Source organism: Mandrillus leucophaeus, unplaced genomic scaffold (assembly GCF_000951045.1).
Source record: "Mandrillus leucophaeus isolate KB7577 unplaced genomic scaffold, Mleu.le_1.0 Scaffold277, whole genome shotgun sequence".
In the NCBI taxonomy this organism is placed as follows: domain Eukaryota; kingdom Metazoa; phylum Chordata; class Mammalia; order Primates; family Cercopithecidae; genus Mandrillus; species Mandrillus leucophaeus.
Genome location: NW_012102887.1, coordinates 2209945 through 2237545, shown reverse-complemented (window position 1 = coordinate 2237545; position 27601 = coordinate 2209945). Strand labels below are relative to the sequence as shown.

The following is a 27601-nucleotide window of genomic DNA, read 5'->3' as shown; positions in this document are numbered from 1 at the left end:
TGCCCCTTGAATTTTGTTGAATCCCTAGGATAGAACTGATTATCAAGACCTGACTTGCCAGTTTCTTTTGGTGATTCTATTTATTGCCTTGGACCTGCATTTCTGTGGCTTAGAATAGATGATAGTGTCATTTGAAATCACTTTCCCATAGTTAATTTAAACTTCCATTTTTATAGCTGCCACCTTAGTTTTGCCATAGTAATTTTTGTGTTTACAAAAATAAGTTTTATAAAAATGTCTGTGTGCAATGGCTCCAGAAATTCTGGTGACTCTAGAATACCTAAAGTGATGGTACAAGGATGTGGTGGAGCCTTTGGCAGGTTATTAGGTCATGAAGGTGGACCCCTCATGAATTGGATTAGAGTCCTTATGAAAGGGACGCCAGAGAGCTCTCTTGCTCTCTTTCTACCATGTGAGTATATAACGGAAAAACAGTTCACAACCCATAAGAGGGCCCTCAATAGAACCTAACCATTCTTATACCCTGATGTCACACTTGCAACGGGCAGAACTGTGAGAAATAAATTTCTGTTGTTTATAATCCTCCTGTCTATGGTACTTAGTTATAGCAGCCTGAACTAAGACAATTGCCAGAAACAATATCTAAGTCAAAATTTATTGCTCTACCTTGTCTCTTTCAGTAAGATCTTATTTTTTAAATTTAATTAATCTTATTTTTAGAGACAGGGTCTCACTCTGTTGCCCACTGTGATAGCTCACCACAGCCTCAAAGTCCTAGGCTCAAGTGATCCTCCTGCCTCAGCCTCCTAAGTACCTAGGATTATAGGTGTGTGCCACTGTACCTGGCTAATTTATTATTTTATTTTATTTTATTTTGTAGAGATGAGGTCTTGCTGTGTTTCCCAGGCTGGTCTTGAATTCCTGGCCCCAAGCAATCCTCCTAAATTGGCCTTACAAAATGCTGGGATTATAGGCAAGAGCCACTGAGCCAAGCCTGCAGATTTTCTTTTCTCATTATTCACTTCTAATTAAATTTTACACTGCATATTACAGATGGAGGTTGAGCTAAAATGAAGCGCTGTTTTGGTCCCATTTAGTACTTTTTTTTTTTTTTTTTTTTTGAGATGGAGTCTTGCTCTGTCACCCAGGCTGGAGTGCAGTGGCATGATCTCCCCTCACTGCAAGCTCTGCCTCCTGGGTTCATGCCATTCTCCTGCCTCAGCCTCCCAAGTAGCTGGGACAACAGGCTCGTGTCACCACACCCGGCTAATTTTTGTATTTTTAATAAAGATGGAGTTTCACCACATTGACCAGACTGGTCTCGAACCCCTGACCTCGTGATCCACCCGCCTCTGCCTCCCAAAGTGCTGGGATTACAGGCATGAGCCACTGCGTCTGGCCCATTTAGTACTTTTAAAACATTCAAACTTCAGCTTATCCTCCAGGAAGCATTTATGTGAAAGAAGAGTCACTGACATCTCTTCTAAAGGTTCCTGGTCTAGTGGCTTAAGTTAAAAAATATTGGCCATAAAGCAGAACATTGAACTATTTCCTGGCATGCCTCTAGATCACAGCCTAGAATTTTATAAGATTTTTGTTTAACTACTTATAGCAGCCATTTGAGGCATCTGTTACATGCTGTGAAAGTGCAGAATGTGGAACTTGGCTTTCTTGAGGCAGGCCAGCCTGCTGGGCTGCTCACAGGCATAGGGGCCCCCAGAAGGGTCACAGCTGGGAGTCAGGAAACTGCAGGGCTTCACGGTGGAGCAGCACTGTCTGGTGGGAAGAGCTGACTTTGAGTCCTTAACACTCCAGCTTCTGGGCATCATCACCTTGGTTTCTTTATCTGTGTAATAAAAAAGTGGAATTTCTTTCTGTCTTTCATGGTTTCACACCAAAACTGCTGGAAGGACTTTCACTAAATTGAGCACAAGATGTAATCTGTGGGAGGCGCGAGAAATTCACTTTCGTCACCTCTTGTGGTGAGAGAGTCCATGTGACTGCCCATCTGTGGGAATGGCCTTGCTTATTAAGCACCTTGGACAGAGAAAGTGCAGGCCTGAAATTTCAACATCCCCAAAAAGTCTGAAGGTCTGAAGCTCCATGGATGTACATCTCACGTGGGCAACTCTATGGAGCGTGTTTTAGAATGGGCAACTGGACAGTTAAGTGATTTTTCTTGGCAGGCGGTGGGTAGACCAGCTAGTAGATAAGGTGGAACTAATTTCGCCTGCACAGGATTGTGAGAATTAAGTGAAATGAAGCAAATTATGTATGATTACTTTTAAACTATAATTGCATAAAAGGTATTGGGAGGTATGTAAATATTATAAGACCTTGATTCCTGGGATGAATAGCTTGAAGTTGATCAGATATTGTTGATAAATATTTAATATCTGCTAATACTTATGTAGTACTTATGTTTCAGGCATTATTCTAAGTGTTTTACCTATATTACTCATCAACAACTCTATGAGGTGTTCCTTATTATTACTTAATATCTGTTTTGTAAATGAGGAGACTGAGGTAGAGATTGATTAAGAACTTAACCTAAGGGCCGGGTGTGGTGGCTCACACCTGTAATCCCAGCACTTTAGGAGGCTGAGGTGGGTGGATCACCCAAGGTTAGGAGTTCAAAACCAGACTGGCCAACATGGCAAAACCCTGTCTCTACTAAAAAATACAAAAATTAGCTGGGTCTGCTGGCATGCGCCTGTAATCCCAGCTACTCAGGAGGCTGAGGCAGGATAATTGCTTAAACCTGGGAGGCGGAGATTGCAGTGAGCCAAGATTGTGCCACTGCACACCAATCTGGGTGACAGAGTGAGACTCTGTTTCAAAAAGAAAAAAAAAAGCACTTACCTAATGTCATGTAGCTCCCAAGCAATTAAGCAGGATTTGAACCTAACTCATTTGACTCCAGAGTCCATTCCATTAATTATGACACTATTCATCGTTTTTTAAAAATCTGCTTAAAGATATTTTTTCCATAAAGAGTATCGCTACCTGAGACACTGTGCAGTGTTTTAACCATGAATACAGAAAGCCATTGGGTGGATTGAGGTGGGGGTACAACATGGTGAAATTGGATTTTAAGCAAGTTGAGTCAGGTACTGTGTAAGTAGACTAGGGGAAGAGTGTAAGGTGATAAAGGTCTGATTTCTGTTGAGATCTTTCAGCATGTAACACATGTTCTTATTAACAGCTTATCTGTCTAGAACATTCTTCATACGTCCATTTAGTGGTCTTAAATCCCAGCTCCTCAGAGGTTACATATTTTGCCTATACATGCCTTCCATATGGGTGGCATTGATACTAAAGGCAGGCTATTATAAAGCACATCTGAACATTATCCCACTAAGGGATCAGAAATTTTGTATTCGTGTTCATCTGGTGAGATGGTGTATGAAGGAAAAAAGGAAGGAGGAGCTTTTATGTCTTAAGAACTCTAGGTTTGAGCTTGGGTGTGGTGGCTCACACCTGTAATCTCAATACTTTGGGAGGCCAAAGTGGGAGGATTGCTTGAAGCAAGGAGCTCAAGAGCAGCCTGGACAATACAGCAAGACCCCATCTCTACAAAAATACATATGAAAAAATAGCTGGATGTGGTGACACTTGCTTGTAGTCCCAGCTCGGGAGGCTGCTGTGGGAGGACCACTTGAGCCTAGGAATTCAAGGCTACTGTGAGCTATGATTGCACCACTGCACTCTAGCCTGGCAGCAGAATGAGACCCTGTCCCTAAAAAGGAAAAAAACCCTCTAAGTTGGATAAATTAAAGTCAGAAAGATATAGGCAGCTGTCATTAGAGAGAGAGTCGAATCGTTGTGTTCAGCTGGGTGAGATGGTTTCTTAATATGGCTGAAACAACGGAGGGTGTGAAGTTGGAGAACCGTCATATTAAAGATCTCAGTAGGCTTCAAAAGGAGGAAATGCTCTCGCTTCCCAGTTGCTTCTGGAATGGAGTCTAAGTTGTAGATATTTCCATGAATAGATACTGAAATATAATTATTGAGAGAGTGTCACAGTCGTCATAAAGACGAGATTCCCATTACCATCCTAATGTAATTTGATTCCAGTTTTTATTTTTTATTCATGAAGTCAGTTTTCATTCATTTGATTGTCTTCATTTCTTTGTATCTCTGCCATTAATGTGAAGGAAGGAAACAGAGGTCCCTACTCTAATTCCCTCTGATTTTATCATTAATGTAGCTCTGGAAGCCATTTAACAGATTAGATAGCCAGAAAAAAAATGTCATTTATGTGCAACTAGTCATCAAGTAATTATGCTGTCTAACTAAGGTTTCATACTATACCCCCAGGACTCCCTATTTACTAATCAACTCAGGTAGAATATGCATTCTGGTAAATTGAACTTGGTGTAATGATGTGAAGCCATACCATCTGCTATTATGTTAAATATTTAAATATTACATTTTAAAAGCACAATTTACATGTTATTTAAACAACTATGTTTTGCATATAGCAAAGCTTTTCAAAATGCATTCATGTATTTGAAAAGAGAAAACAGATTACTTTGTGAGTATTCAGTTCTTGTTTTTCACTAAATGCAAATATATATTATACCATTTTCTTATTTTCAAAACTGTCTTGAAAATCTGCATTTTGTGACTGGATTCTCTTGGAACCTAAGGAAACTAAAGCTTTTAAGAAAAATAAAATTATGCTAAGTAGTTTTATTGGAAGAACAAAGAATTTTATTGTTATTATCTTGGACTAAAATGTTCTCATCCATTGGCTCTATAGTAACAGTAACAAGTGGAGCAAACAATTTCATAAATTTGGACTAGAAAAGCCGTGAATGAATAAGATTCCTGAGAGAGTTACAAGGGTTGGAAGAAAAGCTCCAGTTCAGTTTATTCACAGAGAAAGATGACTGTAATGAAACAAAATAAGTGAGAAAAACTGCATCTAGTGTGTGTGTATATTTTGACCACATTAATGCACTATTTGTGATGCACAAATTTGCTGTCTAGCTCTTGTAATTAAAAAAGCAGAGGAAGTTTTTATGTTTAGTATAAATAATTTGCTATTTTCATAGCATTTTTGCTTTGTTTGCATTAATAAAACACACTAACCTTTTTTTTTTTCTAAATAATTGCACAGAATTTGTAGTCAAATGTGTTGGCCTAAGCAATATCTTGCCATTGGAGTACATTCGCATTCCTTTCCAACATATTATATCACAGGGCAATGGTAGAGCTGCAGTCTTTGTGGTTTAACCAGGACTGTTTCTTTGTGGTTTCACCTTTCTTTCTGAAGATTTCTCTTGACCTGAGCTTGTTAAATAATTTTCTGTAGAAAGCGTGAGTGAGTGTGTATGTGTGTGTGTGTTTGGGTACATGTGTGCTTGTGTGTGTGCCTGTGAACATGTGTGTGTTTGTATTGTATTTTAAGCAATGAAAATCTAAGCATTTTCTCAGTATCATGAGTCTTTAGGGAAATGAAAATCAGTATTACTTCACATCCACCAGGATGGCTACAGTAAAAAAAAAAAGATGGATAAATACAAGCATTGTTGAGGATGTGGTGAAACTGGAACCGTTGTACAGTGCTGAAGGGAATGTAAATGGTATAGAAATTTGGAAAACAATTTTGCAGTTACTCAGAAAGTTAAGCATATAGTCACCATATGAGCCAGCAATTTCACTCTTAGGTATATACCCCAGAGAACTGAAAACATATGTTCATAAAAATTGTACATGAATGTTTATAGCAGCATTATTCATTAGAGCCAAAAAGTGGAAACAAATGTCCATCAGCTGATGAATGGATGAACAAAATATGGTATAATCATACAATGAAATACTATTTGACCATAAAAAGAAACAAAGTATTGATAGTTGCTACAACATGGATGAACTATGAAATCATTATGCTAAGGGAAAGAAGCCAAATACAAAAGGCCATGTGTTGTGTGACTTCATTTATATGAAATATCCAGAATGGGCAAATTCATAGGGACAGAAAGTATTAAAGATTAATTGTTGCCAGGCACTAGGTGGGAAGTGAGTGAGTGACTGCTAATGGGTATGGGGTCTCTCTTTGAAGTCATGAAAATTCTAGAACTAGGTATGCACAACCTCGTGAATATACTAAAAAAAAACACACACTGAATTGTGCTCTTTAAGATTGAATTTTATGGTATGCGAGTTATATTTCAGCTTTTAAAGATGAATGCTAAATCCCAGTTATGCCTAGTGTTCCATTATTGGAATGCTAAGCTTATGGGAGTTATTTATATCCTACTGTTCAAGGTCATCGCCAAGGTCTAGTTTTTCACACACAAAAAATTGCAACCTCCAGCATAAATGGGTTAAGCATCTGGAAGGTCAGGTATTAGCAAAGTACTGAGTTTGAGTGATAAGAGGACTCTTGCCAAATGACTTGAACAAACCTAAATTTTCCCCTATTTCTTAGAGCATATACTTCAAATATTCAAAACTGTGAAATGAAACTTACCAAAGGCATGAAAGTAGTGCTAATGATATAGCATTAATATATCTCAATTATATAGTGACAGACTTTTCTTGAATCTTCAAGGGGGAAAAAACATACAATTTAAGAATATTTCGGTGAATAATTTTGAAATTTGTTATACTTTTAGTAATATGGAAGTCTCAATCTTCAGAACAGCATTTGATTACTCCTATTAAGACTCTGTAGTTCCTGTCTTTCTTGTGAAATTAATTTTGTTGGTAGCAGACACCAAATTGGGAATAGAATTTATAACTGGTATATATTCTTGCAATTTAATGGTCTCAATTCTTATTGAACATTTAAATCTGGAAATTGAGATATATACTGCCTTAGTAAATGATAATGATGAAATATTTTCTGCTTTGTAAGTAGAATTGAAAATCACTGTAATTAGTTTCTTTTCCCTTTTTACTCCTTTCTCTCCCCCTTGAGACACATTGGTTTCCCAAGTTATGAATTCAGTTTCTTTTGTTTGTTCTAGCTGCTTAGTCTTTCTTATTACATACCTGTTTAATTTTTAATTTCTCATTAAAAGTAAATATGGCTAATTTTCCTATCAATATTGCAAGAAACCTTCCATTTCTCTCTGCCATAACCTTGATATAGTACTGTCTAGTCTGTATTATTACATAATTAAAATGCTTTTTTTTGGTCAAATAGTTCTGGCAAAGCAACTTATCAATACATTTTAAATGGATCAGAGATTTATTTCTGTAATGTTGAGATTAGCGTTATAATACTGTCATGGACCTAAAAATGCTAAGTGGAATAATATGTTCAGTGCTCTGGGAAAAGTTGTTAAAATTGCAGGAAGCATACTTAAAGATGAACGTATCATAGGTATTCAGACCTTCTTAATCAGTTTCATTTATCATATAATGTAGACACATTAAAAAAATACACTAATCTTGAGTCATTTGAGAAATACAATTGGCCCTCCATATCCTTGGATTCTGTATCCATGGATTCAACCAACTACAGATTGAAAATTTTTGGCAGGTGTGGGGTGGGAAATGGATGATTGCATTGGTGCTGAACATGTACAGACTTTTTTTTTCTTGTCATTATTCCCTAACAATACAATAAAACAACTATTTGCATAGCATTTATGTTGTATTAGGTATTATAAGTTACCTAGAGATTATTCAAAGTATATGGGAGGGTGTGCATAGGTTATATGCAAATACTACACTGTTTTATGTAAGGGACTTGAGCATCCATCGATTTTGGTATCTGTTGGAGGTCCTGGAACCAATCTTCCATGGATACCCAGGGACAAGTGCATTTACTAAGCATGGACCATATGCCTGTCACTGTGTATTTGTGGTGATACTATGGTGGCTCTGAGTACTGTTGGTGATCAAAACGGATAAGGTTATTCCTGCCCTTGGCTGTTTATACTCCTGCCCTTGGCTGTTTATACTGTAATCCTGGAGCTACTGATTTGGTAGCACCCATGCGACTGGAGCATAGCGACTGATGCAGAGACCAGCTTGAGATGAGACCACCTGTGTGGTGGGCAAGGAACTGGTGATATAAGCATATAGTTATGGGAAAGAGTTTGAACTTATTCTTGCTGTGATGACAAGCCATCAAAGGCTTACTACTGGGGAGTCCAACTTCAGTTTTATACAAGATTATGCTAAGCAGTGGTGGAAAATAGTGGGTATCAGAGGAGAAGCAGAGGATTCAGTTGGTTGGATTTTATGGTAATCAGGCAAGCTATGATGGTGACCCAGACTAAAGTAGTGGCCCTAGAGCTAGAAAGAAGTAGATTGATAAAAAACTGTTTAGAAGAATTAATAAAACTTGATGGATAGGATTTGGGGGTAGCAGGGTGATAAGGTTAAGGTCAAAGGACATGTCAAGGACCTTTCTACGTCTTTGGCTTGAACAACTGGATAGGTGGAAATCCCGTGTCTTGAGGTGGAGAGCATGAGAGGAGGAGCTGATTTGGAAGGGACAGTCCAGTGTTCAGCTTGGGGTATGTAGAGTCTGGTGGGGAGGGTGTGTTTGTAAGGTAAGGGAGCACAGGGACTGTCCTTTCTTGAACTCTGGTAACTGGCTTGTGGTCTGGATACAAGTTATAATACATAAACCGTTTCTAAAACCCAACAGATTTTACAGGTTTTCAGTTCACAGGTAAGTTGCTATAACTGATGATGCCTCTGTGGTCTTTCAGATAGCGCAGCACTCTAAAAATTTCTATGTATTTGGTAGTCAAAACATTAACAATATTCATTTTATAGTCAGTGCTCACTTACTGTGATTGGTCTTCCTTGGTGTTCCTAGAACCGTGCCTCTCTGGCCCACAAGGTCAGGTTACAGATTTGATCTTTACATGGTTAAGTTGGATTTTCTAAGTTGTCTTTTGACAGGCTGCATCCCTCACCTTGGATGGCTGACCTCGTAACTGATTAGGAAGGAAACTGCTCTACAGTTGTTATGAACTAGGACTGATTTGTCTTTCCTACTACTTAAGACTCAAAACATATGTTCTACCTACACTGGGACTCTAATGGCCTTTGTTTACAAAGGTGGAGCCCAAGAGATATGCACTTCTCACATTGGCTATGGTTATATCTCCTTTGGCATTAAGTATGCATTTATGGAGAAGTAGAGCCACACAATTTTACTTCTCTTTTGATTTCCTGTGGACAATATTTTTATTCCTTCAACAAGTATAAGTAGGCCATTTAAAGGCTGGGAATGTAAGTGTTTTGTTATTTGCTGTACCTCCAGTGCCTGGCACAGGGACTGGCACGCATACGGCACTTGATAAATATTTATTAAATACATGAGTGAAAGAAGGAATGGCTGAATCATTGTTCTGTGAGAAAGGATAATTCAGTTTTCAGAAACCAAGGCAGCAGGCAAACTATATTTTCCTCTAAGATTATGTCCCTGGAACCTGCTGAGAAATCAAAGCTGAAAAATAGAAATTTGGGCATCATCCTGATAAAAAGAATTACAAAAATCATGAAAGTGGAAGCCCTTTAGTGTGTGCAGGGGACAGTAGGGATAGAGGAGAAGCGAACAGCAGAGAAACGGGTTGAAAGGAGGAGTGAAGCCTCAGGAAAGCAAGGAGTCCCGTGGAAGCAGGAGCAGTCAACAGTGGAGAGCTGGGAGGTGCGAAGGGATGCAGATACAAAGACACCTTTTCATCTGGCCAGAAGTAACTTAGGAAAGTGCAATCAGAGCCTGGGACACAGTGTAAAGTAAGACTGAGAATTCTGTCCTTTTATCTATATTCCTCATTACTAATGATCGTAATTGAGGGGCAAGTTTTTCTTGAGCAAAGATGTAGTTTTGATTTTCTGCTACATAAAGCCCAGCATCATAAGACACTCTTGGCAATGATATTGAAGGGTTTATTTTGTGATTTCTTGTAAGCTGATTATTTACTGATCAATGATCAAGGCCAGTTTTTTCATTGATCCTATTAAAGGTAATAATGTTTGATATATATAATATACGTATTTATGTGTATGTGTGCACACATGTCCACACATGTTGATAAATTTAGGAGAATTACAAAAAAGTCACAGTAGGAAAAGATTTGAAAATTGACTTGAGTTCTAATGTGAAAAATATAGGTCATTTATCCAGAGTTATTTGGAAGCATTTCAGTTTAAATTCCATTAAATTCTCTAGTTCATAAGAATGCTACAGAGCTACAATAATAACAATATAGAAACTTGGGTTGTGCTAATACATGGGGTTGTGCCAGTAATGTGTGTGTGCATGCATGTGTAGGTATATGGCTAATTGTATGTGTGTGTGTGTGTGTATGCACACACACATTTGAGTCTTTTTAGGATGTTACCATTTGCAAAGGAATTAATTCTTACATAAGTAAGTTTACTTTATAGAAATGAAAGTAGTAGCTACTGTTTATTCTGCAGCTCTTTTGTTCCAAGCATGTTACAGTAATCCTGGGAAGGAGGTTTTATGATTCTTAAAGTGAAGAAGTTGAAGTTCAGAAAGTTTAAATGATTTGCCTGAAGTCACAGAGCTGGAAGATAGGAGAATCCTGCCTTTTTTTTTTTAATACTCATGCATTGTCCAGTGTGCAGTTAGAGTCCTTAGGGTGTAAGAGTGAGTTACGTGTTTGGTTGGGGGCCAATTAATCTCCATAGAGAAAACAGAAACCATTAGATGAGAACTTTTTCAACATTTTGCACCTAATCTATTTAATATCCATAGCTACACCTATTTTTCTTTTCTTTCTGTTAAGAGGAAAAGGCTCTTGCCTCCAAGCACTTCATCCTTTTTATTTATCTGTATCTCTGCCTGCACCTCTTCCCTTACTAGCTTCTTCCCATGAGCATAAACCAATTTCTCCCTGTCTTAGTCCGTTTAGGGTTGTTATAAATACCTGAGTCTGAGTAATCTATAAAGAAAAGAGGTCTATTTCTCTCACAGTTCTTCTGGCTTAAAGTTCAAGATTGAGCATCTGGTGGGGGCCTCAGGCCACTTCCGTTTGTGGTGAAAGGTGAAGGGGAGCTAGCATGTGCAGAGATCATGTGGTGAGAGAGGAAGCAAGGGAGTGGGAAGGTGCCAGTCTCTTTTAACAATCAGCGCTGGCGGGAACTAATAAGAGTGAGAACTCACTCACCCCCTGACCCCAGGGAGGGCATTCATCTTTTCTTGAGGGATACTCCCCCATGACCCAAACACCTCCCATTAGGTTCTACTCCAATACTGGGGATCGGATTTCAACATGAGGCCGGGCGTAGTGGCTCCTGCCTATAATCCCAGCACTTTGGGAGGCTGAGGCAGACATATCACCTGAGGTCAGGAGCTCAAGACCAGCTTGACCAACATGGTGACACGCAGTCTCTACTAAAAACAGCTGGGCATGGTGGCACCTGCGTGTAATCCCAGCTACTCGGGAGGCTAAGGCATAAGAATCATTTGAACCCAGGAGGTGGAGGTTGCAGTGAGCCAAGATCATGCCATTGCACTTCAGCCTGGACTACAGAGTGAGATTCGGGCTCTAAACAAATAAATACATTCATTCGTTCATTCATTCAACATGAGGTTTTGGAGGGACAAACACCTAAACCATAGCACTCCCCAAAGGCAATACCTTCTGTATTAGTTGTAATGTTGCATAACAAACCACTCCAAAGCTCAGTGAAGTAAACCAGTACCATTTATTTAGCTTACTGTTTTGTGGGTCAGCAAATTAGGCTGGGCTCAACTGGACTCACTTGTATACCTGTGGTCAGCTAGACAGCTTCACCTCTGGAGAAGTAGCTGACCAGTGGCAAGGACCTTCAGGGTGACTGCAGTCTGTACCTTTCTTTCATTACTCAGCACACTGGCCTAAAGTTCACATGGTTGCTTGAGAGGGTTTCAAGAGAGAAGCCTATAAATCATCTTGAGGTGTAGGCTGGGAGCTCATGTAGTATCCCTTCCTCCACATTCTGTTAGCCAAAGCATGTCACAATGCCAGCCCAGGTCCAGCGGGGTGGAGAAGCAGGCTAGTAAGCCATGGAACTTCTCATTGTCATTAACCCCAAATCATATTGTTGGGATCAACAATATCACCCTTGATTTGGGGTTAATGACAATGAGAAGTTCCATGGCTTACTAGCCCCTTGATTTGGGGTTAATGTTAGATCTCATAGTTAGATGACCACCTCAGGCTGCGTTTGTGCCTGTGCTCTGGGTTCCCTCTCTCACTGCAGTTAGAACATCATGTGGCCGCTGTTGGTTTATTTCTCGGTGGAAAGTGAGCCTCTTAAAACCAAGGACTGTGTATCAACCCAGAATTTGGCTTGTAGAGGAGGTAACGAAAAGCTGAAGTTGTTGTGAAAGTAGATGTCAGACCATTGGTATCTGGCAGCATGGAAATTGGGATTCAAGATAATGTATGCTTGTGTCTTCAAACTTGCTTGTTGATGTTTAAAAACTTTGGAGCAAACTCATTCTAACATATCAAAATCAAATATTTCTTTGAAAAAAATGGAGGGGGTAAAGAATCCTGGCTAGGATTCTGAGTAGAAATCATTTAATGCTTGCACACTATCTTTGTAGGTTTTTCATGAGGTTACATGTTTGTTTATAAGGAAGTCAAGTTAATTTCGTGACGTGTTTGTCAGAGAAGACTGTCCATTAACTGATTCATTGGGATTTGGGATAAAATTTCTATTCTAGAATGTAAAATGGAGGAAGGGTGTCAGTCAGCATCCTAGATATTACTCTAGAAGATGTTGAACATAAATATTTCTGTTAGAATGAGTAGTAGCATTTACCTTAAGGGAGTTTGTCTTGAAGTGAGTATGTCTTATATGTGCACTGATTCTTAATTGATTGTTTTTCACATGCATTTTGTGTTTTAGGTTCAGCTGTCTATATATCTCCCTAGATACCTAAAACTGACTACCTGACCACATCTTCCCATTGCTGAGCTATTTCCCTGATATCTGGCCATGCAACGGAGATCAAGAGGGATAAATACTGGGCTTATTCTACTCCTTTCTCAAATCTTCAATGTTGGGATCAACAATATTCCACCTGTCACCCTAGCAACTTTGGCCCTCAACATCTGGTTCTTCTTGAACCCTCAGAAGCCACTGTACAGCTCCTGCCTTAGTGTGGAGAAGTGTTGCCAGCAAAAAGACTGGCAGCGTTTACTACTCTCTCCCCTTCACCATGCTAATGATTGGCATTTGTATTTCAATATGGCATCCATGCTCTGGAAAGGAATACATCTAGAAAGAAGACTGGGAAGTAGATGGTTTGCCTTTGTTATCACCACATTTTCTATACTTACTGGAGTGGTATACCTGCTCTTGCAATTTGCTGTTGCTGAATTTATGGATGAACCTGACTTCAAAAGGAGCTGTGCTGTAGGTTTCTCAGGTAAGGGAGACAAAATTTTGAGGTTGCATGCATAAAGGAAGCAAGGGAGGTGTGGCTGCTGTCATTTTATGAAGTGTGGGTGCCTAGTTGGTGAGAGGAACCAAATTCTAAGTGGTTAATGGCTGCTGATGCTTTGCATCTTGAAGAGGAGGCTGGAGCATGCAAGGACTAGTTTTTGCCATTTAACATTATGCTGCATCATCCACTCTTAGACAGTCTGCACTAGGACCTGCTGGGAGGTGGTTTGTAGAAGACATAGTATTGGAAATATGCACCAGCTCCATATGGTAGGGTCACAGAAAGACCCACAGATGTATCTGTAATAGGGAGGTCTCAAAAAAGATGACTGTGCTTGTGAAGTAGGCTCAATGTGCCGTCTCTGATTACCAACTTGTCTGCACCTGGTGAGACAGAGCACACTCATCTGCAACAAGTTACGTGAGGCAGATTTAGTATTGACAGTTAGGCAGCAAGGGACAACAGGAGCCTAGGATTCATTGTGAGCCCGTCCTTCAAGGCTCAAAAAGCTGCCCAGGGCTGTTGGAGTCTTGACTGTGTGTGCTCCTTTCATGCAGATAAGGAACCCCGAAGAGGCAGCCAGGTACAAACCTGGGAATCACATGAATCACTAGGCAAAGCTTTGAAAGACATCCTATTTAGGGAGTGGATTAGGCTGTTTCAGCCAACCCCCTTTTATCTCAGGGTGTTGAATTTCCAGCACATTTCCACAGTTTTTCTTGAGAACAACAAGCGAGAAAGGAGGGGGAGAACTACATAGGTCCAAGTCCACCTGGAGAACTGTCCTGCATATGCCTCCGGATGACTTTGTTAATAAATGCACTACACCCTGGTATGGCATGCTGGCCCTGTTTTAGGAGCCATGATAGTCACTCTGCATAACCTAACCAATTTAATTTATACAGCAGATCCATGTGGAGATGGGATTGTCTTGATTTTATTTTATTATTTTTTTATTTTTTTGAGACGGAGTCTCGCTCTGGTGCCAGGCTGGAGGGCAGTGGCGTGATCTCGGCTCACAGCAACCTCCGCCTCCCAGGTTCAAGCAATTCTCCTGCCTCAGCCTCCCGAGTAGGTGGGACTACAAGGCACGTGTCACCATGCCCAGCAAATTTTTGTATTTTTAGTAGAGACGGGGTTTCACCATGCTGGCCAGGATGGTCTGTATCTCTTGACCTTGTGATCCACCCACCTTGGCCTCCCGAAGTGCTGGGATTACAGACGTGAGCCACTGTGCCCGGCCTTGATTTTATTTTACTTTTTTTATTTTTAATTTTTTTTTTCTGACCACCTGTGGACTGTTGGGGGATTGTCCTGATTTTATAGATGAGGAAGCCAAGACCCAGAGAAGTGAAGTCACTAGCACAAGGTTACCCAGCTAGGAAGCGATGGAGCTTGGATTTGAACCCAGTCTGCGTATTAGCTATATGATGCATTGTCTCTCACCTTCTTCGTCACTAGTTCCTTTTTACAGATATTTCATGGGACCAAAATTTCCAGCAGGATTTAAATTAGGTGTTCTAAATATTAGAATGTGAAGGGGAAGAGAGAAAAGTCCTGAAACAAGGAAATCTAATCTAATCCTTCCTTCTGCTTTTCCTGACATCCTTCCCCTTTCCTTCCAAGATGTGTCCTTATGCATCTAATTGTGGGAGAAGAAAGAATATATGCCCTGCCTTCAACATGTTTTTCCATAGAGGTTAGAAAAATACAAATTACTGGTATTTTTATTGAGTTAAAATTATATAGCATAACTATTTTATTTTATAGTGTACAGTTCACTGGCATTTAATACCAATGATAGTATTTTATTCACATGTTAGGTATTATGTATTTAGTAGCATACTGAACACCAATATGAACTTCTATATTTAGAAACATCAAAGGCGTGACTGCCTTTAACGTTGTCTTTTTACCGAATGCAGGATTTTAAGGAATAGGGTATGTTTTAAAGCAAAAAGTTGGATGTAATCGAATAATCATTTTCACTTTTAATTGGCTTTCTTTGTAAATGTTGATACTCCTACTTTGGGATTGTTAATATTTGCATGTTCTTCATTCTCTTTTAGGAGTTTTGTTTGCTTTGAAAGTTCTTAACAACCATTATTGCCCTGGAGGCTTTGTCAACATTTTGGGCTTTCCTGTACCGAACAGATTTGCTTGTTGGGTCGAACTTGTGGCTATTCATTTATTCTCACCAGGGTAAGTGTTTTCTTTTAGGGAATACAGTGGAAGAACCTGATGTTCCATGGAGAAAAAAAAATTGCAATAATAACAAGGAAACCACTTGTTTTCCACAGTGAGGTTTATTCTTTATCTATTAGGACAGAGTCAAGCTTGATGGTTTTAATGTCAGACATTTCTGGGTTTAAATCTTGTTAACTATTGAGCTGTATAATTGTAGGTTACTTGTCCTAACTGAGTTGCAGATTCCTCGTTTTTTGACTAGGAGAAACTGTTATACAGATTTGAGGATCAATATTAACCGGCCAATTAGCTGGTTAATTCTGAAAGCAATATTCCAAAGAAGCACATAGAAACCATATAACTATAAAGATTTAAAAGCTATAAGATATGTTGATCTAATGCTTTTTTTTGGTCTGTCTGTTTCTGAGATGGAGTCTCACTCTGTTACCCAGGTTGGAGTGCAGTGGCGTGATCTCAGCTCACTGCAACCTCCACCTCCCCGGTTCAAGCAATTCTCCCGCCTCAGCCTCCCAAGTAGTTGGGATTACAGGCTCCCACCACCACGCGCAGTTAATTTTTGTATTTTTAGTAGAGACGGGGTTTCACCATGTTGGCCAGGATGGTCTCCATCTCTTGACCTTGTGATCCACCCACCTTGGCCTCCCAAAGTGCTGAGATTATAGGCATGAGCCACCTTGCCCGGCAGATCTAATGCTTTTAAGCCATTTTAGCTGTCAGTTGTCTTGGTAATAGAACTTTTTAAACAAAAGGCTTTACTTGACACTCAAAATGTGAAATGGATCAGCTCTGAAGTCTTTTGGGTTGAGAGGTGGCACGGGGCCCCTTTCACTGTACTCCCATGTTGCTGTGGCTTCCTCAGAGGAGGCACCTCCACAAAACCCTAATGCTCCAGGAAGTGCAATTTCAGAACTGCTGATCTCTAGATGAATTTTTTCCCTTACAGAGAAGGACTTGGAAATTCGGAAGGTTAAGAGACTTGTCAACAAACAGTTTGTGGTAGACACCAGCCTCATGAGGATTCAGGCCCCCTGACTCCTGTCTGGGGCTCTTGCCTATTCATGCTGCACTTTCTTCCTTTGGTTCCTTTCTCTGCTTTTTGTTTAGGAAAAGGAGGATAAGTTGTATTATTTGTCCACCTCTTCCACCAGCTTCACTTTCCTTAATCTGTCTTGTGCAACTGGAAATACATGATATTTGTTTTTACTGTGGGACTGGATATTGGCGAAGGGTGAGATTCAGGAAGGTTCAGAAAGAAGGAAGATTTCTGTTTGCTACTGTTCTTTACAGACAGTTTTTATTTTGGTTTTGATTTGTGTGACTGTACTGAGTGTCTTACCTTTTTCGAGAGTATTCTCATTGGGCTGTGTGTCAGCCCGGTAACTCCGGGTCCTTCTTTAATGCTAATTTCCCATCACGGGCAGCCCCTGGCAACTGGCCTATAAATGGCAGTGATGTGGTCCCTGAGTACTACTCATTTACAATTGTATTGCTACTTTTGACAGTTCCACGAAGAAAGTCTAACAAAATCTTCAAAGTTTTCTTTGAAAAAGCATCCAGTAATGTCTGTCCCTTATCTGAACAGCCCTCTCTATACCTTGTCACTCACTGCTCCTCTGACTTGCTTGATGTGACTTGGTTCTCTGTGTCAATGATAGGCTCTTGTATGTGACTGGCAACACCCAGCATTCATATGAAAATCACTCCCTCTGCTATTTGAACTTTTATCCTGTGATGAATCCGTTGAATAACAGTGCATTTGATATTCTTATGCAACTATTTCTGAAGAGCTTTTTATGCATTTCACTTTTTAGGGTTCCCCCCAACTTACATGGAAAAGGCATGGTTGCGTTTTTATGTCATATGCATATTCTGTGTGGAGGGACCGGTAATTCTGAGCTTGGGAAGTAAATGAAATTTCCTGTCTTTGAACTTGAAGTCTTTTGATTTTTAAGATTTGACTGCTTTGAATGATAAACTTCTAATATACAAGCATCTACTTATGCATGTATCCAAATAAAGACTACACTAAACACCGGTCCAGGAAACCTAAGCAGTGAATGCTTCTTTGAGACAGATCTTGGAAGAATGGGTGAAACTGGAGCTCTCTTTGCAATGCATTGTTATTTGCCTGATGGTTGTCAATTAGAATTTTCATTGGGAAAACACTGTAAATCTTTACAACAAAACTTGCTTTATTGCAGGACTGTATGGGCTGCCCTTTCGGAGGAAAACAAAATCTGCCAAAGCAAACATTTGGTGGACCTCTGTGTTTTATGAAAGCCACGGAATTAGTAATTTCCGTGGTTACAGTTACAGAGTTTTATGAAGGAAAGCCACTCCAAATAGGCATTGTGAGGAGTATGAGGGGTGTGGACTTGATGCCAGAGTGAAGCAATCTCACTCATTCACGTGGTGCTTTTGCTTCTCACAGTCTCTGTGTGTACTTACTTCAGAGGTTGCTCTGCTTCACACATGGCTTTCCATTTTCCTTCATGGGACCCTGATAGGTGATAGTGTCTGAAGAGGCGTCCAAGGAGGGAGGTGTGCAGTCCACCTCTGGTGCCTCCTTCCTAGACTGGGCTCCTGTCCCTTCCCCCCTCCTACCCCCAAGATTCTGTTGATGGAAGGAAGGGGGATATGTTGCCTGGTTTTACCTTCTAGCCAGATTGTGGACCTCTGTGTGTTCTCACCTGAGACTTAGGCCATCTAGACAGAAAACCGAAGTGGAGAATCATGAACATCACCCAGAGTAAAAGAGCCGCTCAGCAACTGTGCTAGAGGAGAGCGGTTGAATGTGAGGGGGCCAGGCTCACATACTGGCTGTGGGATCTCGGGCAAGGTACATAGCCTTTCCGAGCCTCATTTTCCTCACCTGTGAAATGGGATATTACTTACCTTCTCTGTTTAATAAGTCAGTTTTAAGGAGTCACATGTGAATGACCTCTTTGTAAACAATAAGTACTCACCCCTTTTATTACGAAGTAAATCTCTGGATGTGTACACTGTTCCTAAATAGAATCATACCTAATTTCTTTTTCTTTCTAAAATTAATAAATCAGCTGTTATTTAATTTTGTTTGTTTGACTTCCACTCCCTACTTCCCTTTGCTCCTACCTGACTTTTTTCATCCTTAATGACAGTAGTCTAAAAATGCCCATAAGCCACTCGTAAATACTAAATAAGCAAGCCTTGGCTGCATTTGGACCCTGGGGTATTACAGTTGACCCCTGAACAACTTGGGGGTTAGGAATGCTGAGCCCCCATGTAGTTGAAAATTCATGTATAATTTTGGACACTCCAAAGACTTAACTATCAATAACCTACTGTTGACTGGTTAAGTCAACCTACCCAAAAACTGGTAAGGCTTTACTGATAACATACACACACATTTTGTATGTTATATGTATTATGCACTGTATTGTTACAGTAAGCTAGAGAAAATAAAATGTTTTTTAGATCATCATAAGGAAGAGAAAATGTATGCACTATTTGTTAAGTGGAAGTAGATCATTATAAAGGTCTTTATCGTCATTACCTTCATCTTGAGGAGGAGGAGGAAGAGCAGAAGGAGTTGGTCTTATTGTCTCATGGGTAGCAGAGGTGGAAGAAAATCCTCATGTAAGTGGACCTGCATAGTTCACACCCATGTTGTTCAAGGATCCACTGTATTTGGTAAAACATGGCAGCTGAAAGCATTACCCCCTAGGCTTTAGATACTGTTTCATTGCTAATATTTGACAAGAATAAAATTACTTTGACCCAACTAAAAACTCTTTGGCTAAATTGATCAAATGAGATAAATATATATATATATTTTTACTTGTTTCCATTTTTTATTATACAGATTTTCAATTTACTTATTTTTCAATTTAAATTTTATTTTCAATTTATTTTTCTACTTGTTTCAATTTTTTATTTTCAAAAATATTTATAAATTTATAAATTTTCAAACATAAAGAAAAGTTGATGCACCATTTGACAGTAAGTTGTAAACATAGTAACTTCACCCCTAAAAACTTTAGCAGGCATCTCTTAAACATAAAACTATAATTTTACAAAACCACATTACTGTTGTCATGCAAAGGAAACTTAACAGTAATTCTTTAATGTTGTTTAGTAATTGGTTCATGTTCAGATTCTCCTAGTGTTCAAAATATCTTTAATAACTGTTGTGGCCCAAGGAGAACCAGGATCCAAAATTCACATATTACCTTTGATTATTATATTCATTTATTCTTGTATTCTAAGACGGTCTTCCCACCTTTTTACTTTTCCATGAAATTGACATTTTAAAGATATCAGATCTCTTGTTTTCTAGAATATCCCACACTCTAGACTTATCTCCTTGTTTCCTTTGGGGCTTGTTTAACTTGTCCCTCTATCCCTTGCTTTTCTGGAAACTGAAAGTTAGCTCTAAAGGCTTAATTAGATTCAGATTAAACTGGCTCTTTTTTGGCAATAATACTCCATAGGGATGATACATGTTGCATTACATCAGGAAGGACATACATGCTAGGTGGCTCCTCTGTTAGGAATTACAAGTTTAATTACTTGGTTAAGATAGTCTCCATTATAAGGGCACCTTTATCCCTTTGGAATTAGCAAGTACTATATGAGGTGACACTTGGACACCATGCAGATAACTTGTTTCCAGTAACTTTTTGTCTTATGGTTTTTGTATAGATCAGTGGTTATCCTTGTCTGGATTGTTTATTTTAGGGAGAGTTATAAAGGATGACTTTCTCATTGGTTATTCTTTTTACACTTGTTTGATGAGATTAATCCAGAGTTGGGGGTTAAGACCCCAAGACAAGGAATTGAGGAAGATGAATGTTTGTCAAAGGCTGATCTTAGTTTTACAGACTTCAAGCTTGTTTGGTTTTGTGGGTTCTCCTTAGGAAAAAAGTACAAAACTGCACAAAAAAGTAAAAATTTTAAATGAGAAAGGGAAAGACAGTTCATAAAATTTTAAGAGCTGACAAATATTATAAACATGAAATCCATAAAAATAATATAATATTAATTCCCTGACACATCTCTGTAATATTTTCCCCCACAGGTTTTGCTGCATGCTTTTTGATCTCTTTTTTCATATGAAAATAATCTGGCAATAGTATTTCCGTAGAGAGAACATCATGGTGGCTCAAAATTAAGTTTCTATTATTAAAAGTTTAGAAGAGCTTTCTTCATAGCTCATCATGTAAATTTTTAGAATCACTGTCCAACTTTGGAAAGCCTCTATCAAGGTTCTTTTTACAATCAAGCTGTAAAATTTCAGTACTTTTCAAGTTTGTGTGTGTGTGTGTGAAGTTATCAATATCAAATGTTTTTTGAATTGAATTGAATGTTGTCATTGACCTTTAGTGGCAAAGTGCAGGTTTTAGTTTTCTTCATTGATGTACTTTGTTCTTAAATCAGCAAGTAATTTAAGTACTTTATTAATGTTCTTGTGATGCATTCCTCTTCATTAATTGTCAGAAAGCCAAAGTCCTGCTTTCTGATTATTATTTGTTGATTATTTGTTTATACTTTTTGATGTGATTTGCATATAATTTTGTTTGAGAATTATAAACCTAGGAATTCTGATAAAGTTAGTTTGCAGGATTCTCCAAAAAGGAAAGGAACATGGTACATTTATAATTGCATATACTGCATTATCATAGATGTTCCTGATGTGGGAGAGCCTCTAGTTTCAGTTTTGACTATGTGAATGAGAAGTGAATCCTCTTCTTACAGTTTTACGTGCTTGGTGATTAGAAGATTTTTCCAGACACTGGGTCCTGATTCCAGCATGATGACTTTACTGCAAGTGCCGGCTGCCATAGGACACTTGAGAGTGCTCTCGGACTGCTGCTCTTGCATCTCCTGTTATCATCTGGGTTACAAATGCACAGTGGGCATTAAGAGTATTTCCGGAAGCCATTGTTGCACTGTAAAGACTGGCAGTGACTCAGCTATGCACAGAAATGACCACAAACCACATAACTTTACCATGCTGAACCCAAACCAAATGTATCCTCAACTCAACGTCCCTTTAGCTGAATCCCAAAAATGCCTGGGGCTACTCCAGTGACAACTGATATGGGAGGAAGTGTGACAGAGGGGGAGGTAGAGTGGAAAGAGACAGCAGTTTTAGTAGGTTGTGGTTAAGATATCTCACTTTCACAAGTATAAAAGAAATATGACCATGTGAACATGTTGCTGGAACCCCTCCCATAGCCCTGAAGGAGGCCAGGCAAGTGAGGGACCTGATGCCTCATGAGCTTCTTGGCAAATCTGCATGTTTCTGTTGAGAGGGGGTTGGTGCAGTGATGACTCTGGGGAGGGGAAAGTCATGGAGCTGAAGAGCCTTGTAGACTGCAGGATAATGGAGGAATTAAGAGATAGGAGGTTTTGTCAAGTTTGAAAACTGAGAAAGCTGTGAGAATAGGAACTGGTAGTCAGAGGAGAGGATGCTGGAGTTGGTTTTGCTGGTGACATGGCCCTGAGCATGTCTATGGTGGTATGAAATTGAGACATGGGAGAAGAAAAGGTTGTGGGAGTCAAGGAGGTGTTCAAGGGGTTGTGAATTTAAGATGTTGAGTGGGTCTGTTTTCACACTGCTGTAAATAGCTGAGACTGGATAATTTATACACCAAAGAGGTTTAATTAACTCACAGCTCCCCTTGGTGGAAGAGGCCTCAGGAAGCTTACAATCATGGCAGAAGGTGGAGGTGATTCAAGGTCGTCCTACATGGTGGCAGGTGTGAGAGAGAGCACAGGGGAAGTACCAGACACTTATCAAACAACCAGATCTCTTGATAACTCACTATCATGAGAACAGTGTGGGGGAAACTGCACCCATGTTCCACTCACCTCCCACGAGGACCCCCCTTGACATATGAGGAGTATATTCAGATTATGATTCAAGACGAGATTTGGGTGGGGACACAGAGCCAAGTCATATCGGGAAGATTATCTGCATGGATAGTGACATTACCTAGGATGACTACAGGAGGTAGGCTTGGGGGAACAAAGAGTGTGAGGCTACTCCAGTGTTCTCTGTGGATGTCAGGAAATGCTATTAGAGGCAGATAGTAGACAGCATCTTTATTAGTTTCTTATTGTTGCTGTAACAAAGTACCACAAACTTGGGGGTTTAAAATAACACAAATTCCTTCTACGGTTGGTGTTGTCAGGTGGAGTTCCCCTAGACTCTAGAGCAGTTCGTAGGGGAGAAACTATTCCTTACTCCTTCCAGCTCCTGGTGGCTGCTGGCATTCCTTGGCTTGGGGCTGTATCGCTCCATCTCTGTGTCCAAGGTCACGTGGGCTTCTCCTTTTCTATCTGTGTCAAATATCCCTCTGTCTCTTTCTCATCAGGACACGTGTGATGGCATTTAGGAGTCACCCTGGTAATCCTGGATGATCTCTGCACCTCAAGATCCTTAACTTAATCACACTTGCTAAATCCTTGCCATATATGGTTACATTCATCAGTTCCAGGGATTTAGATGTAGATGTCTTTTGGGGAACCATTATTCAGCCTACTACAGCATAAACAAAAAATAGGAAGCGGTGGAAATTCAAACTCAGAATGCCAATCACACGTGTCTCGGCCTGTGTGTGTGCGCGCCTCTCTTCTCTCTCCCTGGCATGCCTTTTATTCTCTCCTTGTGAATTCCTGGTTATTCAAAACCCAAATCATACAGTATCTATTGTGTGCTACTTTCCCTGATTCCTCCAGGCAGTGTTAATTACTTCTTTGTCTTTGCTTCTGTAGTGTTTGTAGATTTATCTACCATAAGCACTTCCTCCATCATAATTTTTCTGTGTTTTTCACTTTCTTTCTAGGCTATGAGCTTCTTTAGGGACTGTTTCTAATTTACCTTTGTATCTTAACCATCTGCCTGACCCAAACGAGGCACTTCGTAAATATTTGTTGTTGAATGGACATGAGTTAAAGAGCATCAGTTGTTTCATGGTTGCTGTTTGGCTTGAAATGCTTGCTAGATTGTTTTATGACCTCTCTCAGGTATTTTAACTTCATTCTTTCCATTATAAGGTGGAGTGATATCTCATTGTTTTAGAACTTGGTATCTCACTCAAATGTAAGGAGGTAGCAATCTTGAACAATGTTGGATTAAATCTTTAGTAAAAAAGAATGTTTATTCCCTCATGTGCCTGTGCTTTTGAGATCCTTGTTAAATGTTGACCTAAATCAATACACTATTTCCCTACCCATAGAGACTTCACAGTTTAGCAGAAGAAACACTAACTACCCACCAAACTAAAACAGAAGGTGGGAATGTTAGTTCAATAAAAGTAGAGGAACAGAAAAGGAAAGTAACTCTGATTTGAGAAATTAGGAGGCTTTGCAGAGGAGAGGAGTATGTGTATTGAGTGTTTGGAAATAATAGGGCAGATGATGAGACAGACTGCTCTTTGAAAGGGGAAGAAAAAGAACAAATACTAGGAAGCATGGCAAATTTATGAAATCACAATCTATCCACAGATGCTGGGACATAAAGCTAGTGGTGTTCCTTCAGATGTGTTCTGTTGACCACTAGTTCCTTGAGATGTATCCTGAAACAGGGCTTCCTGGTCAGTAAACTTCAGCTCATGTGATGTTCTGTGTTCCTGCAAAGGCACAGTGCACATGAACGTGGGAAGGATTCTGAAAAGACTGCAAGATGGAAATCGGATTTGCCAATTAGTTTCCCAAATTTGCTTGACGATAGCACTGTTTTGTTTTAGCACTAGCATGAAGCAATCTACAGAACAAATGTTCTTCATGGTACATTTTATAAACTCCAAGTTGGGAAGAAGCAAAACCATAGAGAACAGACTAAATCATAGAGGGCTTTGGATGGCAGATTAATAAATTTAGACCATGCTTGTAGTCAGAATGGACACACACGGCTTTGGTTTCTGAGAAGGAAAAGCCATGAATTAATACGTGGTTTAGGACAGGAGGCCAGGAATAGCATAAAGATTTGCAGAATTGGGGGCAGGTGTCCATTGACACTGTTGACATAGACAAGAGAAGACACTGAAGGCTAGAACTAGTGCAGTGACTGAGAGAATTGAAAAGAGCAGCCTCACAGGAGAGGGGTTTCCAAGGCCCAGTGACAGTTCATGGACCGTAATAGGAATGACTGGTGTGTTGGGAACTTCCTACATGCCAAAAACCATTTAGGCTCTTTACATCTATTATCTCATATCATTCTTACACCTACTTTGTGAAGAAGAGATTATTATTTCTACCACTTAAGAGATGAAGAAACTGAAGCACAGGAAGTTAACTTATTGTAGCTACTTAAATATCAGCTAGTCCATTGGATAGCCAGTATTTAAGTTTCTGCAATCAGGCCCCTAAATTCATACTCTGAACTAGTGGTTCTCAAACTTTTGGTCATAAAACCTGTTTAGAGTCTTGAAAATTGTTGAGGACCCCAAAGAGTTTTGGTTTATATGGATTGTATCTATTAATATTTACCATATTGGAAATTAAAACTAAGAATTAAAAAAATTAATATCATAATTCATTAACATTCATAATTTATCAATAATTCATTTTAAGTATCAGTAGTAAGCACAATATGTGTTCACATAAATACGTTTATGAAAAATTAAGATAGTTTTCAAACAAAATGAGATGAATGACAATATTTTTGCAAAACTTTTAATGTTTGGCTTAGTAAAAAAAAAAAAAAAAAATCTGTTTTCCATATTTGCTTCTGTGTTAACTCCTAGAGCTATATCATTTTGGTTGAGTGTCAGTTTGGCCTCACACAGGTATGTACTTGGGAAGGGTAAGAGGGATTGTTTTAGCAGCTTTTTCAGATAATCGTGGGTATTCCTCTTCGCACTACATCAAAAGTTGGCATGTGGTAGTTTCTTGAAGGTTAGTTCCAAGGTGGAACCTGAAACCATATCAGTGAACCTGACCACGTTCTGTAACATTAAAATCTGTTGATCTGTCTTGAAGTTTGAATAGATCTTTTCCCAATATATGATTTTCTAATATTATGCATTGATTATTTGGAAATAGTGGTTTACTGATGATGTAGACTTTGTAAATATTGACTTAATTATACAATATCAAAATATCACATTTGTTTATGTCACCACTGATCTTATCAGAAAACTCTTTAAGTATTGGGAAGTTGCCAAGCTTACAGTGCCAGATAGAAGTTTTCCAAAATTCTAATTTTCACTTCAATGCTCAGATCTTATCATTGACAACAAATTCATTCGTTGTTTTCCTTAAAGTCTTGCTTTATTTTTTAGAAAATGTGAGCCATTTTCCATTTTTTTAAAACCGTAGTTCATTAGTTTTTCTTTTTTTTTCTTTTTTTTATTATTATTATACTTGAAGTTGTAGGGTACATGTGCATAACGTGCAGGTTTGTTACATATGTATACTTGTGCCACGTTGGCGTGCTGCACCCATCAACTCGTCATTTACATTAGGTATATCTCCTAATGCTATCCCACCCCCTCCCCGCTCCCCATGATAGGCCCCACTGTGTGATGTTCCCCTTCCGGAGTCCAAGTGATCTCATTGTTCAGTTCCCACCTATGAGTGAGAACATGCAGTGTTTGGTTTTCTGTTCTTGCGATAGTTTGCTGAGAATGATGAGTAAACATGGCAGGGGAAAGTGGGGAGGGCCCATGAAAACAATGGCTCGTTCATCTCACAGCTCAAACAAACCCGTAAGTGCTTTTCTTTTTCCACAAGCATCTTTCTTTGCTATACAGCTGAAGTGCTTTATGTGTGATTCACATTTCATCACACAGTGTATTAAAAAGATGTGGACTAATCTTGGTGTTTAATAAAATTAGGAATTTTACCACTTTGTCAAAGATATTCCTAAAAACCATGAATATGTGTCTGTGAAGAGTACAATGACTATTGGTATTGTTTGGGGCCACTGCCTTGATTCACTTGACTCGCGCTAAGGTATCAGCAGCTGTCTCCTTGCTTTTGTGCCATTAATGTAAATGTCAACATGTTTTTTTTTTTTTTAAAAAAGGGCAGATCATGTCTTAATGTTGCTGTGAAAATAGTTTTGACTTTGTGAACCTCTGGAAGGGTCTTAAGGGCTTCCCATGATTCATAGAGCACATTTTGAGAATTGCTGCTTTAAACTCTGATGCTACCTCTCTAGTCACAGGAGGACTGCTTAGCTTGTATGAAAGGAAAGATGGTTATTTGCAACCTGGGAGCTTCCAAGGGAGCTTCATGCAGTTAGGGATGGGAGGGAGAGGGAAGCAGTAGAGTATGTAAAGTTATATATAATCACTGAAGTTGCTAGTTAAGAACTGTGGACTTGAACTGTTAACTCTTTGTATAAAGAAGAATGGCTACTAGCAATTTAGAAGATAACTGTAACAATAGCTTCAGTCCCCCATGTTCTTTTCACACTTTCCCACTCAGCCATTAAGAGGTGGAGTCCAGTTCACCTGTCTGCTAGTTGGGTGGATTTGTGTCTTGCTGTAACCAATAGAATCCAGTGTTAAGTATCACATTGCTTCTTAAACAAGAAGTTTCTTGCCTTGTGAGCTGAAACGCTTGTCTCTGGAGCCCATATCAAAAGCCTGCAGCTTTCCTGATGTCACCAGGCTGTGAGGAAGAGGCCCAGCCATCAGTGGCATCAAAGCCAGACATGTGAGTGTGTGGCCTTTGATAGAGCCCCCAAGTTACCTCCAGTTTTCTCTGCTGAGGCTGCTGACATCATGGAGCAGAGACCGACCACCCCGTGTGCTCCTTTTGAATTCCTGACCCACAGAATCTGTGAGTCCAAGAAAACGTTTCTTTGGTCCCACTAGATTTGGGGAGACTTGTTCTGTGGAAGTGATAATGGCAACCATGAGTTGAATGAATATAGGAAAAGTAGAATGAAAAGCGTGCAAAGGACAGGGTTGAGGAGTCGGGGAGAGCAGAGTGAAGAGAAGAGAGTGAAAGAGTCTGAGCTGCTGTGCTACTGTGAGTCCTAACAACATCACCCATCAAGTAACGGAGTTTTATATCAATGGTTTTCAGCTGTGGGTTCTAACT

At 39.5% G+C, this 27601-nt stretch overlaps 1 protein-coding gene across 1 annotated transcript in view; it reads left to right on the top strand.

Annotated features, from left to right (window-relative positions):
• Window positions 1-27601, top strand: part of RHBDD1 (rhomboid domain containing 1) — a 151898-nt gene that overhangs the window by 16531 nt on the left and 107766 nt on the right. Inside the window, exons 2-3 of the mRNA XM_011984976.1 lie at window positions 12811-13333; window positions 15421-15553. Of these exons, the coding sequence (XP_011840366.1) occupies window positions 12901-13333; window positions 15421-15553 (566 nt within the window). The 5' untranslated portion in view covers window positions 12811-12900. The remainder of the gene's footprint in view (window positions 1-12810; window positions 13334-15420; window positions 15554-27601) is intronic.